The sequence below is a fragment of the Sander lucioperca genome, chromosome 7 (genome assembly GCF_008315115.2).
Source record: "Sander lucioperca isolate FBNREF2018 chromosome 7, SLUC_FBN_1.2, whole genome shotgun sequence".
In the NCBI taxonomy this organism is placed as follows: domain Eukaryota; kingdom Metazoa; phylum Chordata; class Actinopteri; order Perciformes; family Percidae; genus Sander; species Sander lucioperca.
In genome coordinates, this window is record NC_050179.1 from 27,932,657 (window position 1) to 27,948,007 (window position 15,351).

At 39.9% G+C, this 15,351-nt stretch overlaps 1 protein-coding gene across 1 annotated transcript; it reads left to right on the forward strand.

The window, feature by feature from the left end:
• The first annotated feature begins 299 nt into the window (after positions 1 to 299).
• On the forward strand, positions 300 to 14,939 carry pla2g15 (phospholipase A2, group XV). The gene is made up of 7 exons (XM_031310386.2): positions 300 to 647; positions 4,346 to 4,499; positions 8,033 to 8,151; positions 8,372 to 8,470; positions 9,141 to 9,365; positions 13,043 to 13,155; positions 13,612 to 14,939. The coding sequence occupies exons 1-7, from the start codon at positions 497 to 499 to the stop codon at positions 14,011 to 14,013; spliced, it is 1,263 nt and encodes a 420-aa protein (XP_031166246.1). The 5' UTR covers positions 300 to 496; the 3' UTR covers positions 14,014 to 14,939.
• Positions 14,940 to 15,351: the final 412 nt, after the last annotated feature.

Here is a 15,351-nt window from a genome sequence, read left to right on the forward strand (position 1 = left end):
TCTATGATGTCACTGTAATATTTCTGTTAGGATTTATATATTTTTTAGATATAATTTGTTTCGAAAAATGATTATAAGATCACTTTTCTCCTCAGGATATTAAACTAGTGATGTGAATTTATACTGTTCTGTAAACATGCCAAATGTATTTTAATGTTTCCAATTTTAAAAGCATTTAATTTCACAAATGTCACGCGTGTCAAATGATTACCGGTAGTTTCGATCCTATCCCGTGCAAATGTCAAACTGTCTATCTCTCTTTGCGTCCGTTTGACTACATCTGCGGTCGATTGCTCTTGACTTGAGTGCTCTGTAATCTACACCTCGTGATCATTCACCACCTTGTTAACTGCTTATCATCATACAGTCTATGCTTATCCTCAACTGTGGTAAACATGAGCAGAGGGCTTTAACAGCAAACCAGAAAGACTTCGCTCCAGACGTACACACACCAAGGAGGCGACCATGACCGCTTGGCTATGAAACATCGGGACCCATGGCGGCTTGGCACCGGATAACCGACCTCTCTTTGCTGCTCCAAGTCGGTTTGTTATTGTTGCTGTTATCGGCTGGGAGCAGCGGGAGACCGCTGGAGAAATGTCTCGGCGGCAATTCTTGTTCGCCCCCGCGACCCCCCGTGGTCCTCAGTAAGTGTTTTCTAGTGTTTCTAGTCTTGTTCAACAAACTGTTGCTAATTACGCAACTTCAGCCAGCTCATCAGCAGCTAGCTACGGTGGGGCAGTATTCAAGATAGGCCAAACTCCCTTCTAAATTAAACCAAAATAGATCTCCTTCCATGCCGCAAAGCTTCAAGTAAATCTAAACAGTTTTCAAATTACTATTTGGCAGTTCGGCTTGAAAATATTCATAAACTTTGGGCGTACCTAACGTTGTTTTACATTTCAACTTTTGTAAATGTTTGGCCTGTCGGTCATTTTTCTCAGTCATTCCTCGTAGAGAGCCGCGTTTACCTGTATGTCGAATTTTATTTGAAGAAATGCAGTCTTGAGTATTATGTTGCTGTATCGTAACTCGTTTACATCCATTACGAAAATGTTTTTGGTCATCGTTTGTTGAGGATTTAATGTCGCGGAAGGCGTCATATGCTATGTTGTGAAAGCAGTTTGGCTGGCCGTTGTCACGGAAAGGAACTCGGGTAAACAAAAAAATGCACTCATTTTGACATGTTTAAATTTAAACCGTTTTGTCTGCAGACATCCTGCAAGTTGTCCTTCTGTCCAATGAGAGCTGTGTGTGGGTTGTTTTTTAATCAGAGCAGTAACGTACCCTGATATGACTGAGTTGAAATATTCTGCACTACAGCCAATAAGGTTCCAAGGATACGACTGGAAGTCTCCATCTAGACGTTTCTAGACTCTGTTTAATCTTAAAATAAAGTGTGTAATTTGTAAATTTAAATTCATAATCCAGGTTTAAAGTTGTAACGTAACACCTTTTACCAGTTTAAATATCTTCTACTACATTATTGGGTTTAGAGTAGGGCTGCATGATATGGAGAAAATATCTAATTGCGATTATTTTGACTGATATTACGATTGCAATATGATTCATGATATTGGAAGGAATGTTACTTTTTTTTTTTATCATTATTCTCATTTTCATTGAAAAATCTTGAATAAAAAACAAAAGTTTATAGTGTGATTTTTGCAAGGATCGGTACCAAACAAAGTTTTTTCTTTTCTTTATCTAGTAGGATCAAATTGTAGGCTGGGATGTCTCTGCAGCAGCACAATACTTACTTCAGTATGGTTTGACACATATTTTGCCTTTTAACAAATAAGGCTCTGCGATTTGGATATTGCACTAGCCATATTGCGATTTTGATGGCATTGTGATACATTCTGCATCCCTAGTTTAGAGGAACTGTATCTGTGTTTGACCAAGTTACAACCGCAGCCTTATATGAGTGTGATAAGAGTCTCTGTAGCTGTTTGACCCACAATGAATTCTTGCTGTTTGATTTTGCCCGTGGTTAAACACCAATGTGCTGTGTGTGTGCGCTATCTGTGTGAGGAAAAATAAAAGTGAAGGTTAAGGTAAGTTGTCTCTAAATAAAAACGGAATTATGGTTATAAGATATATTTATTAAAGATAAAATATATGTAACTTTTCTGCATCAGAATGTCTAAAATCGACTAGACACGTGTGTGTGTGTGTGTGTGTGTGTGTGTGTGTGTGTGTGTGTGTGTATGTATATCAGGGGTGGCCAACCTGTGGCTCTTGAGCCGTATGCGGCTCTTTGCCTGCTCCTGTGAGGCTCTTCCTGTGTGGCTGGGGGCTGTGTCATTGGTTGATTGTTGTTTTTAACTTTTCTGAAACATACAGTATTTCAGATAAGTAAAAAAAAAAAAACACATTTGAATGCATCTGCCAATACATCTGCCAATTATTTTAAAATGGAAAATAATGCAGCAGAGTTTTGAGGACAGATTCTGCAACCTGAGGAAAAACAGCGGCCACAGATCACCTTCCTCGTTAACCCTTTCACTGCTGAATCCGATTGTTTGAAAGCCCCTTTAGTGAGAAATGAGTGAGAGAGTTCTTCGAGTGGCCACAACCGAGTTCAAGCAAGACCTGAAAAGGATTGTGGATAACAAAGACTGTCAGGTTTCCCACTGAGTCAATCTAAGTGAGAAAAAAAACTATGAAAACTGCTATGTATTATGACATCAGATCTGGAAGTCACTGTTGCTGTTGTAGTGTGGACGTGCATGTGTTGTGTGGCTTTTTGCTATGGTGCGTTTTTTTTTGTGGCTCTTTATACCTAACTGGTTGGCCACCCCTGATGTATATGTATGTGTGTGTGTGTGTGTGTGTGTATATATATATATATATATATATATATATATATATATATATATATATATATATATATATATATATATAAATATAAATAAATAAATTTGTGTACCTATCCCAAATGTTTCCAACAATCCAGTTCAAACCCAGAGAAATCTGTCATATTAATCAAGGACACGGTCCGTGTCATTTGGTCACCGTCTTATTTCAATGGCATATCCTCTTTGCGCATGCATCAAGTGTTGATTGTTCGTATTTTAATTAAGAGACCCCCAGCGACAGAAAATTATGTATTGTATGTTTAACATCATAGGGCTGCTGCTACAAACCAAGTCCCTGCAGATTGAATAACACAGTGTAAGACAATGGATTGGTATTATAACACACACATCAATGTGGCATTAGAAAAATGTGTTCTTTCTTTCCATCTTACTTTAGCCAGATACTACTGACTGTCATGTGATTAATATTATTGATAGTAGGTGCAAACTGCCAGTTGAACAAACCTGTGGGTGACTATTGACACTCAAATTCATTTCTACAAACAACCAGTAGAATATTACAGTTATAGACACAGGCCTGTGTGTGGCTTCTGTGATGTTGTGCTACACTGACAGTAAGGCAACCACAAGGGCCTATTCAACTATGTACTAATAGCTGAAAGAGGCCATTTAGTCCTGAGTTTATTCAGAACTCAGTGTCAGAGAATACAATCTGATACCAGGATCCTAGTGAACAAGTTCAAACTGACCCAATGAAATATCTATAAAATGGCACCATTAATTTAAAGTTAACATCAAAGTTACGCCTTTGTAGATGTGCACTGTTTTGTTTTGTGGATGTTGTTTGGTCATGTGCAGAGAGGCAGAAAGCGAGAAGAAGAAAATGCTAATAAATTAAGCTTTTTGCCTAGTCTCATTTCAAGTTGAATTACTGATAGTCCAAAATAGAAAATATTATCCAAGGCATTCTTCTTGCATTTTTTAAAGCCTTTATTTAAATGGCTATTTCATATAGAAATCTCTTAAGTACATAAAAAATATAACTGGGCAGCAACCCACACGTAGTGGCACAAGCGGCCTTCTTACGCGTGGGTTGCTGCCCAGCTGGCTTTTTAAATTTTTTGCAAGAGTGCCTTGGACCTTTTTTTTTCTCTTCTGAACTTTTGTTTTCCCCTTCCAAAGAGTCCTTTCATGTTTTGTTTGAATTTCTGAGCTCTCCAGATTTTTTTTCTTCTTGAATTACTGATAACTAACAAGAAGGAGTCCTATATCCATTACAAATATGTGTGGAAGCAGGGTAGACATGAAATAATCATTCAAGGCAAGGCAGCCTTATTTGTATAGCACATTTCAGCAACAAGGCAAATTAAAGTGCTTTACATTGAAGAGCATTGTGTTACTGCCATTAGACTTCATTATACTGTCCTGTATATCCACAATAACAATACTCGGTCTTTTGGAAAATCTTGTGGTGACAATGATGTTGCCGATATGTGATTGATTGCTAATGTGACTCTTTGCAGTTCCGGGGGATCTGGGAAACCAGTTGGAGGCGAAGCTGGATAAACCCAGTGTGGTCCATTACATCTGCTATAAGAAGACTGACTTCTTCACTCTGTGGCTCAACCTGGAGCTGCTGGTCCCTGTAGCCATAGACTGTTGGATCGACAACATAAGGTATGACATCTGTTCACGTCAGACTCCTGCACGGTATCGGGCAGGTACCCAATGGGTAGTCTCGCATTGCCAGACCTTCCTCCACAGCGCTGCGGAAGAGGGTCTGGGTAGTCCACACAGCTTTTCGGGATGGGAGAAAAACATGCTCTGGTTTATTGGCATTTCTTTTAAACCAATCGTCATGGGCGGCGCTAAGCACCAGGCAGAGCCACGGTGCCGCTGCAAAATAGCCTTGGGAAGGAACTTGTTTTGGTGGAACATGTGTATGTTCAAAAGTTGTTTTAGTCGTGCTACAGAAAACTCTGTAAAAAAACTGGACAGATAGTCTAGCTAGCTGTCTGGATTTACCCTGCAGAGATCTGAGGAGCAGTTAACCATAGTCCTCATAAATCCACCGGAGTTTTAAATTCCAACACAAAGAAAGCGGAAGGTAACGGACATCCGGCCGAAAAAGACATCCAGCGGAATTTCTGGCGGCATCGGAGCAATCCCGGAAGTGGAACGTCGTGGATATAGACTACCCGATGGGTAACTCGTAAAGTAGTGGTGTAACATAGGGCTGCTTGATATTGAGAAAATCATAATCACAATTATTTTGGTCAATATTGAAATCATCACTATTTTGCACGATTACTCATTGACTTTTGGAAAGATTTTCCTTTTATTGAATTTAAAAAAACAGTTAAACAAATCAACAGTGAAAACACCTTGAACTGTGAAATTTCCCTCCATACTTTTCCCCTTGAACTTTTTGAATTCCCCTTAAAATAAATATTGTAAGAAATATATTCCAGTGTTGGCTAAGTGAGTTTAGCCTTCGGGAGGGGCGAAAGTGCGCGCGGCATTCAGAACACAAGACAAAATCGGAGTTTACTTTCTCAATTACATTGTTTTTCTGATGGCTAGGAGCCAAAATCGACATCAAAATTTGATTACTGCACAGCCCCAGTGTAACGGGTAAAAAAATACAGTTTTACAAAACTGGACCCGTGCAGGACTCTAGTTCACATTCAGACATAAAGTAGGCTACTGATTGTCAGTCAGTGATGCATTTATCCACCTCACCAAATGCACAAGATGTTCTCTTGGTTTGTTGATGTTCGGTGTCCAGGGAAATCTGATGTTCTTTTACATCGCTATTTTATTTTGTGTGAAGAGATCATGAACATTACATTTATAATTAACTTTTTTTATTGATGATCACTGTGGTATTTTTTTCTATGGTAAGGGTGACCAAATTGGTTGAAATATTTTGCCTTTGCTGTTTTTGTAGGAAAACACTTGATTTTCTGTAAAAACATGGTCTGGTGCAAATTCCAAAAGTGCATATTCCTTCCTAGAGGTGCTGTCAATAGGATCAGGTGGTGGGTAGATGGGATCAATGACCTGTTTGGCTTTGCATTAATAGTTATCTACCTACATTGGAAAAACTGACCTTCGGACCCTCCATTTATCGACAACGTATGGAAGGAAACATAACATTCCTTTTAATGTCTCTATCAGCAACCAACTGAAAAAGAGAATATTGAGTAAGCCTGTGTTTTAGCCATACAACTATTATCTTATTCCTTGTTAGTGGTTTACTGGAACATAATTGTGTATTTTATATTGTTGTTGTTTAGTCATTTAGACATCAGAACTGTGAGCTACAACATCTCGAAATGAGAACTTTGGTGTGATGCAATTAAATGGGGCAATAATGTTGAATTATTGCTCTGGTCCCTGTTCTTAAGACATGGTTTTACTTATACAGGCTAACATGATATTAGCAAGACAAAACTGACCATTAGTTCTCATCTATATAACTCTAAACTCCCAACTTCCTAAACTGCAGTTAAAGGATTGATTTGCTAATTTGAGACTTAAGTTATCTTGACTAACGACATGCTCTCATTGTAAAATGAAGTCAACATGAGTAGAAAAAACAAGTTATCTACTCATGTTGACTTCAACGTGTCATAAGTAGATAACTTTTAGAACTGGCTCATCGTATGATTGCACTCATGTGACTGGCTGGGATGGCATTGAGGCTACAAACAACAGCATTTTTGTTGCAGATACACAATAGTTAATTTAGAGCTCAGGAACCACCTTAAACTTGAGGCAGTATAAAACTAGAGACTAAATTGTATTTCAGCAAAGTGACTTCAGTAATCAATCTGATTTTTAATAATGAACCTATTATTTATAAACTGTCTCCAATTTAAAATTGAATGTTTTAATCTAAGTGTATACAGCACTTACAATAGAAGTACATTTAATATATTGTAATGTTTTAAGGGTTAAGCTTAAAAGTATGGGTCATGATCCAGCTAACTGTGATGTTCATAAGGGGCACTTTTGCAAGTTTGGGTGTAAAGGTAGCTTATGGAACTTTTGCTAACCATGTCCACAATTGACGTGTACAGGATAATGGTAAATGCTCAAACAGTAGAGACGTAGTAGAGTAGAGACGAGTCATTAAAGGCAGGGCTGGTAATGTTGAAAAGCTAGCAAGATTTGAAAGTAGCATCTCCTCGGGGCTCTGTCTAACCCCTCCCCCTGCCCTTGGGGCTTCGACCCACACACAGACGTGCACGAGCACCGCTGCTTCAGAGCAGAGAGGAGAAAGGAGCGTGATTTCACTCCTCAAAACTTACTAAGTTACTAAGTAACCGTGGCAGTGGCAACTTTTGGTGAGTTTTCTCCTCCATTCTGCAGCAGACTTGCAGTAACTCCGGTGGTGACGATGAAATATGAGCTCAGGCTCGTACGCAGGAGGGGTAGCGTACGCGCAGCAAGTAGGCATTTCATTGGTTCTTTCCATAGAAAAATAAATGGACAATGTGTTTTCCACGGAGACCAGTGAAGTCTATTAGAAGCACTTTTGCGGTGATGGCTGAGCGTTACTGGGCAGCCTCCAACTGGGTTGGAAGTCTTCTGGTAACTGTACCAAGAGAAATCTCAATCATTCCCAATCTTGCAGAGACGGAGAGCGTAGGTATATGTTAGGAGATAACATAGGCACAGACTAATTATTGCTAACTAAAATGCTAGTTAACATTAGTAACTAGTGATAAGATATATAAGCCAATGGAGCCTTTTATACGTTGTTGTGTTTCTTAAGAAATAAACAATGCTTCAGATGTAAAGTTATTCGCTGTCAAAGTGGCGCCAAAATGAATGGCAGTCAATGGGATGCTAACGGTGGGTGGTGGCTTGATAGCAACAAAATGGCTCCATAGGAGCTACGCTTTGCGGAGGCTGGCTTACCCCCTTGGTTCTTCCAAAGCGGACCGCGAGACAATGATTCATTATGCTTCTGCTTGGCAAACCCAGACTTCTCTCACATCTGCATGGAAGTTTTAGAGTTAGGGAAGTTGTTGTCACACATAACTAACAAGGTGGTGGGACGATGGTGATTTGAAATGGGAAGTGTTTCTGTTGCCTCGTACTAGTAAGATGTATTTGTGAGTGTGACAGTTGTGTGGTTCACCACAGTTGCAGAACTGACACGGAACAAATTCTCCTTGTAATAAATTGTGCGTGTGCAGGCTGATCTACAACAGGACCACACACAGCACCTCGCCACCGCCGGGTGTGGACATCCGTGTCCCGGGGTTCGGACAGACATTTCCACTGGAGTATCTGGACCCCAGCAAACACAGTGTTGGTGAGTTAAAGGCCCAAAACCAAATAGTTCTTTAGAGAAGTGAGAACTGGGGCAAAATGTCATCACTCTCAAAGGTATAAATGAGTCCTCACAAAGATAGAAAAACAGGAATGTGATTATAACTTTTGTCACTGCTTAAGTGTTGGAATGAGACTGAAATGTATGATGCTTTATTTCTTCTTTTTGTGTGTGTGTGTGTGTGTGTGTGTGTGTGTCCTAGGCATGTATTTCTTTACCATAGTGCAGTCGCTGGTAGACTGGGGCTACACCCGAGATGATGATGTCAGAGGAGCTCCCTATGATTGGAGGAAAGCCCCCAGTAAGCAACCACGCACACGCACTAACATTCATCCCCTTAGCTGTTATCCTAACCCATGACTGATGAAATGACCTGTAAAACCCAAAATACACTTTTTCATTCTCATGGTTTTCACAAGTCTCCTAAGGTGACAACAACACTCATGTTGCTGCTCTTCACAAGGACCGAAGTACACAAAGCATATTAGCTGGTATTTGGAGAATGTATCTTTTTGTGTTTTGTGTGTTAAAGCAAATGGGACATTTAAAACATGTGACACACAGAAACATACGCAGTGCATTCCTGTGTTAAAATTCAGCATTTAAGGAATCTACAGAATCTTTTAGCAGGCATGCTAAATGGTTTGGAGCCCATGAAAGACTTGCGTCTATCAATTTTTGGAGTACGAATTTTCCAGTATGAGGAAACAAACAACGATGAGCAGTGTTCTAGCCAGTATTGGAAATTGTGGGCTTTTATTATGAAAGGGGTATTTTTGGCAGTGAAGTCAGAATGTATAGGGATACATAACCTGGGGAAGTGTAGGACATTTTCCCCATCAGGCCACATATTTCAACTGGTCCAGTCCTGTTAGAGCTTAGCTTAGCTTAGTGCTCCAACTTCTAATACAATACAGGGGATTTCAGCTTTGTTAACTCATTTACTCTGTTGATCTTTTGTCCTCTATCAGATGAGAATAAAGAGTATTTCCTGGCACTGCAACAGATGATTGAAGAGATGGCGGAGAAGGCGGGTGGGCCTGTGGTGCTCATCGCGCACAGCATGGGCAACATGTACACCTTGTACTTCCTCAACCAGCAGCCACAGGCCTGGAAAGACAAATACATCAAAGCATTCATTGCCCTGGGAGCACCATGGGCAGGGGTGGCCAAGACCCTCCGTGTGGTCACCTCTGGTAAGATATGGAACCGGTATTATGGAAACAGTTTTATTATGCTTATGGGGGTCTGATCCTGCAGTATGTTTTGTAGTAGACAAGAACAGTTATCTCCCTGCCTTCACAGGAAAAGTTCAGGATAAAACAAAGTAAGGCTGGTAGATAAATTAATGTAAATTTCTTAACTTACCAGATAGCCTTTAACCATTTCATTATTATTGATGATTATTTATCTAAAATCTAATTGTGTAAATATTTTGTTAAAGCAACAATTATCAACAATATCGGCGCAATATCAACATTGAGGTATTTGGTCAATAATATTGTTATATCTGATTTTCTCCATATCGCCCAGCCCTAAAAAGATGAAAGAAGAGAGCATACTAATGTTACAAAAAGAAAAAGCTAAATATTTTGAATGAATGATATTACACAAAGGTCAAGCATAAACCCACATACCTTCAGAAAGACAAACGCATATACGAGGCCTTTTTTGTAATAAATAAATAAATAAATTGTCTCTGTGTCTATTTGGTGTGTTCCGTGCCGCCGTCAGTCGGAGGAGCCGTCGGCTTTAATTTGGGCCGATTTTATTTGTTGAATCGACCAGTGGGCAGTCGGACTCAATGACCAATCTGATTGTTGGAGTGCTAGCCCTTGACTAGCGAATCAGTGCACTTATGTCAAAACACTTACCGGAAATGACGAGGGGGATGAGCGTGACGAACGCCTCTCAAAATCTGACGAAAATCTTTCAAACTGACCTTTGTCGATCCAAAAAAAACAGACAGACTCAGCAACTGTATGGCCTATTTCTCACTTAAAATGTTTTCAGAAACACATTTCGGTGAACTATTTTCGTAAAATACGAGATCGTATTCCGAACGAGCAGCCATTATGGTCGGCTTTGAAATTCGGGAGAAGCCAGACCCACGTGACGCTTTTGTCATTTCCGGTTTGCATTTTTTGGGCGATAATATAGATTAACGCTACCTGCTGTTATGGAAACGTATTACGTCTCACGCACGCGCAGAACGTACGCTCAAGTCGGCGTCACTCCGGTGTGTTCCGAGGAACTTTTTGGACCAACGGGAGCCGAATGATCAGTCCGACTGCCTTTTCCTTTACGGTCGGCCATCGGGTTGGTGTGTCAGAGCCTTTAATGGCAGCAGTCTGACACAGGTGATAGTCGTTAGCTGATTACAAACATCAGAGATCAAAGCGATCTCCTCTGTGTTTACAAACATGGACATTGATTAGTAAGCATGAAGCAGCAGATTGGCCAGACAGTCAAATTGCAACTACAGACAGTAATATGTCTTTCGCTTGCCCCTGCTGTGACACTGTAGTAACACCTACAACTTTCATACAATATGGCTATTATTCAACTTTTAAAGACATAATAATTCAAACAATTATCACTTTTCCACATTTCTTACAACTTCACCTTCTTCTTACACATTTTAACCAGCAATCCAGTTTAGTTTAAGCATTAGCTTTTCAAAAACTTTAATTATTCCACATCTTTTTTACATTAGTGGTGTTATTCAACATGTCAGTGAAATTCATACCAATTAAAACAATTCCCACTCTTCCAACTATTCTCACTACTTCAACTTCTTCTTACAGATTTAAGCTATTAATCCAGTTTAGCTTTAGCAATTTAGCTACACGCATTTTCTGCAGGAAATGCATTTTCTAGTTAAATATCAACACCTCTAACTTTAGGGTGTAACTGTCACGTAGCTAACTGGACCAACTGACATGACCAACTGGCTTGCTAATACACCAGCCACTTTTAGATTGAAGAGTAACAAAAGAGTAAGACATAATACGGAATATGGCCAACACATCTGATCTGGCACTTGATAAAGTGAAAATAAAATTCAATAATGATGAATAATGTAAATTGCACACACACAACACAAAACACCGCAAATTACAAAATGCCAAATATAATCAATAAATAAGCACACTACACATGGATAGACCTAATGATCACCCTTTGAAAGCCACCTATTATTTAGACATTGCTCCTGCGTCAAAGCTTGATTCTGAGATGGTCGGATTGGCCTGGGGCTTCAACAAGACACTAATGTTCCATCCTTTCTAATTAAGACATCATAGATTTGTTTTATTTGTCCAAATAAATATCTGCTGTCTGATGTGGTCTATGCTGGGAGTTCAAAATCCAACAGTTGTTTCTGAACAGCTATGAGCGAACTTTCCCCTATGAGCAAGTCGCTAATGCTACTATAGTTAAATGTGCTTCAAAGATGCCTTTGAGTCCATTGGTATTTTACCACTAAAGAACTCTAAAGAGTGAGCAGTTTAATGGTGTTACCAAAGATCCTCCATACTAAAGATTCAAGCAGTGGCAATAGTATTAAAGGTCCAATGACATGCTGCTTTTTGGATGCTTTTATATAGGCCTAATCCCCTAATACTGTATCTGAAGATTCTTTCCTGAAATTCCAGTCCCACAATGAGCTTTCCTTAGGAGTGCCATTTTTGTGTCTGTAGCTTTAAATGCTATTGAGGAGGAGAGGGGTGGAGGGTGGGGGTGTGGCCTTGACCAACTGCCATGCTTTGCTCGTTTGCAAGCCATGATGTCTCTCTCTGTCTCATGGGCGGGCCAAATTCTCTGGGCGGGCAAAGCAGAGAAAGGGGAGGTAACCTTTCCCCTTATATATATATAGGGAAGATTCCAGATTGGCCCATCTGAGCTTTCATTTTCTCAAAGGCAGAGCAGGATACCCAGGGCTCGGTTTACATCTATCGTTATTTCTAGCCACTGGGGGACCATAGGCAGGGGAGGGGAACTAATATTAATGTTAAAAAAAACTCATAAAGTGACGTTTTCATGCCATGGGACCTTTAAACACTACACACTTCCTGTCTCTTAAATGGGCGTGGCCAGACACGGTTTAGGGTCTTTGGCGTGGCCTCGTTTAAAAGTGTAGTGAACGTCATGTGGATGAATGAAAAGTTATATTTGTATAACACAGCTAAAAGCCATATTTAGCATTATGGAGATTAGTTTTGTTAGGGCATTCACAAACGTTAGTTGACGTTAACTTATCTGTGTTACCAGATCTCGTGAGAGTTTGTTCCTGAGACAGGAACAGATCTCAAACAAAGTTAGTTTTCTCAGATTGTGTCCGTCAGGAAAATGCCTTTTTTAATGTCCAATATTTACTTGTTCTTTCTTTTTTTTTTTTTTTACTATTTACGGTTCTAAACCATCTTTAGTGTCACACTACATCTTTACTTGAGCAGTGAAGTCCCTCAAACAAACAATCTTTGAAGTTGACAAGTGCAGTTTCAAATGATGCAATGGTAAACAGCCTGTGTATTAATGTGTAGAAAGTGCTCTCCTTGTTCCTCTATCAGATTCCTTCAAACTGCTCAGACCAAACTGCAAAAAAAAAAAAAGACATTTACATCAGATCCTGTATGTCGATAGATGTTTTACCTGTAGCCCTGACACAATCAGGATTAGACAATACTGTGCAACACATTCCACTGTATATTTGTGTGTCATGGGTTTCAGGTTTGTCTCCCTGAACATGAGTAGCGTGTTTTATTTAAAGAAGCCAGAAAATGAAACTCTTCTCATTGGTGTTGGGTCTGTGGCTGGAAATTCTTAGCTCAGTTTCAGTTCTCTGTTACGGATTTCTTTTCTCTGCCCACAGGTGATAATAACCGCATCCCAGTGATCAGCCCGTTGAAGATTCGCTCCCAACAACGTTCTGCTGTCTCCACCTCCTGGCTGCTCCCCTATGCCCACTCCTGGCCCAAAGATCAGGTGCGTGTATGTATGTATCTATGTGAGTGTGTGCATGTATGGATAGGCATCATTTTCTTTCCTACCAAGGACACATTTAGCTTCCATCCTTCTCTCTTCTTTCTGTTGCCAACCACTCTACCTAAGCCAGAGATCTTCAACAGGGGTTAGCAACTAGCAGGTGAACATAGTGGAGCATTTAGCAGCTAAAGAGCCAGATATTTCCCTCAGGAGTTGGTGGAGACAAAAATTGAGCTATAAGAAGAGTGAAGATTGCACTTACATTGGTTAAGTAGAGAAAAAAAAAGACTTTCATGTTAGCCCAATTAGCTTTGTAGCGATTCATTCGGCAATGGCTTGAATGTAACGGACATTCGATAATATCAAAAAGTTACGCACTAAAGCTTTAAGCATTTTGGTAGAAGTAACCAAATCAAACAACTGAGAAAGTAATTTTTTTTCTCTATCCATCACCAGATCTTGGTGCAGACGCCCACCACCAACTACACTGTGCTGGACTACAAGCGCTTCTACTCAGACATCGGTTTTGAGGACGGTTGGCTGATGCGGCAGGACACGGAGCCACTGGTGGCCGACCTCAGGCCCCCCGGAGTGGCCGTCCATTGCTTGTACGGCAGTGGTGTCCCCACGATGGAGTCCTTCCAGTACTCTGACAAGTTCCCCGACGTGGAGCCCACGGTTGTGTCAGGCGACGGGGATGGGACGGTGAACCTACGGAGCGGCATCCAGTGCAGGCGGTGGGTGGGAAAGCAAAAACAGCCTGTGATGTTAAAGGAGCTTCCAGGGAACGAACATGTGAACATGCTGTTGAACGTAACGACTGTGTCTTACATCAAGACTGTGCTGTTCTCCCCATGATGCTGGCAGAAACTGATGGCTTTACACACACACACACACACACACACACACACACACACACACACACACACACACAGGCTCATCTCGCCTTTCTCTCTGAACATTGACTGCCAAAATATTCCTGTGCAGAATTAAGTTAATTTAAATAACTTTTATAGTTGTAATTATACAACTTATGTTAATGTCATGTTGTTTACTGTTGAGTGAGCCCAAATACAATAATGTTTATATTGGTCTCTGCTTTTAAAGAACCCCCGAGATTGTATCTACTAAATCCACATATTAATATAGGACGTTTATGTACAAGTCTATCGCAGGGATATCCTCTATGTGCCACTTTCCTAAGCTATTAATCAAAGTCAGATGTTTTTATTAAAGTTGTGAGAGAGATTTCTGAACTCTTTTGACTCTAATGTTGTTAGGCTAAATGGTAAAGCACATACTGTTTTTTTGTTGTTATATCTTTCTCAGTGCAACAGGTCAGGTTTTGTGCTTGGTATGTGTTTAAAAAGTAGACCCTAACCAAAACAACTTGCTTAATTTTTTTTTTTGTCATTTGATTTCTATTGATCCTTTTTTTTTGCATGCAGCCAAGCTGATGGTCTGGGGTTTTTGTTTATCTTGTGTTGTGCACATTACATGAGTCGCGCGCTGAAGGACTGGATACCTTAGTCACGTTGCAGCCACTCAAAGGTCTGACAAAAAGATTAAACCGTTTTTGGACAGAAAATCTTAACTCAAAGTCCACTTACTAGCTTTTTCAGGAGCTTTGAATAACATCTCACGGTCTTAATCAATGAAAGGAGTCAGCTCCATCCATTGTTTGCTCTATTCATTGACGAAGACCAGAGATGCAGTTGAAAGCTCCAGAAAAAGCTAGCAAGTGGACTCTTAGTCACCATTTGTTTTGTCAAACGCTTGAAAAATTGACTCAAACATTTACACAAAAAAGATTTGCCAAAAATACAACTTACCTCAAGCTCCAATTACTAGCTTGTGACAAGGCTTTCAACTGCATTTCATGGTCTTCATCAACAATCAGAGTTCCATGCTTAGGCCATGTGATGCTTTGTCCGCTGCTGAGCATTAGATGTAGGTGAAAGCACCAGTTTTATTTTGTCAACTGTTTCTGACGGTCAAGAGATAGCTTTTAAGCTCAATTTTTATTTTATTTTTTGTCAACTGTTTCTGATGGTCAAGAGATAGCTTTTAAGCTCAATTTTTATTTTATTTTTTGTCAACTGTTTCTGATGGTCAAGAGATAGCTTTTAAGCTCAATTTTTATTTTATTTTTTGTCAACTGTTTCTGATGGTCAAGAGATAGCTTTTAAGCTCAAT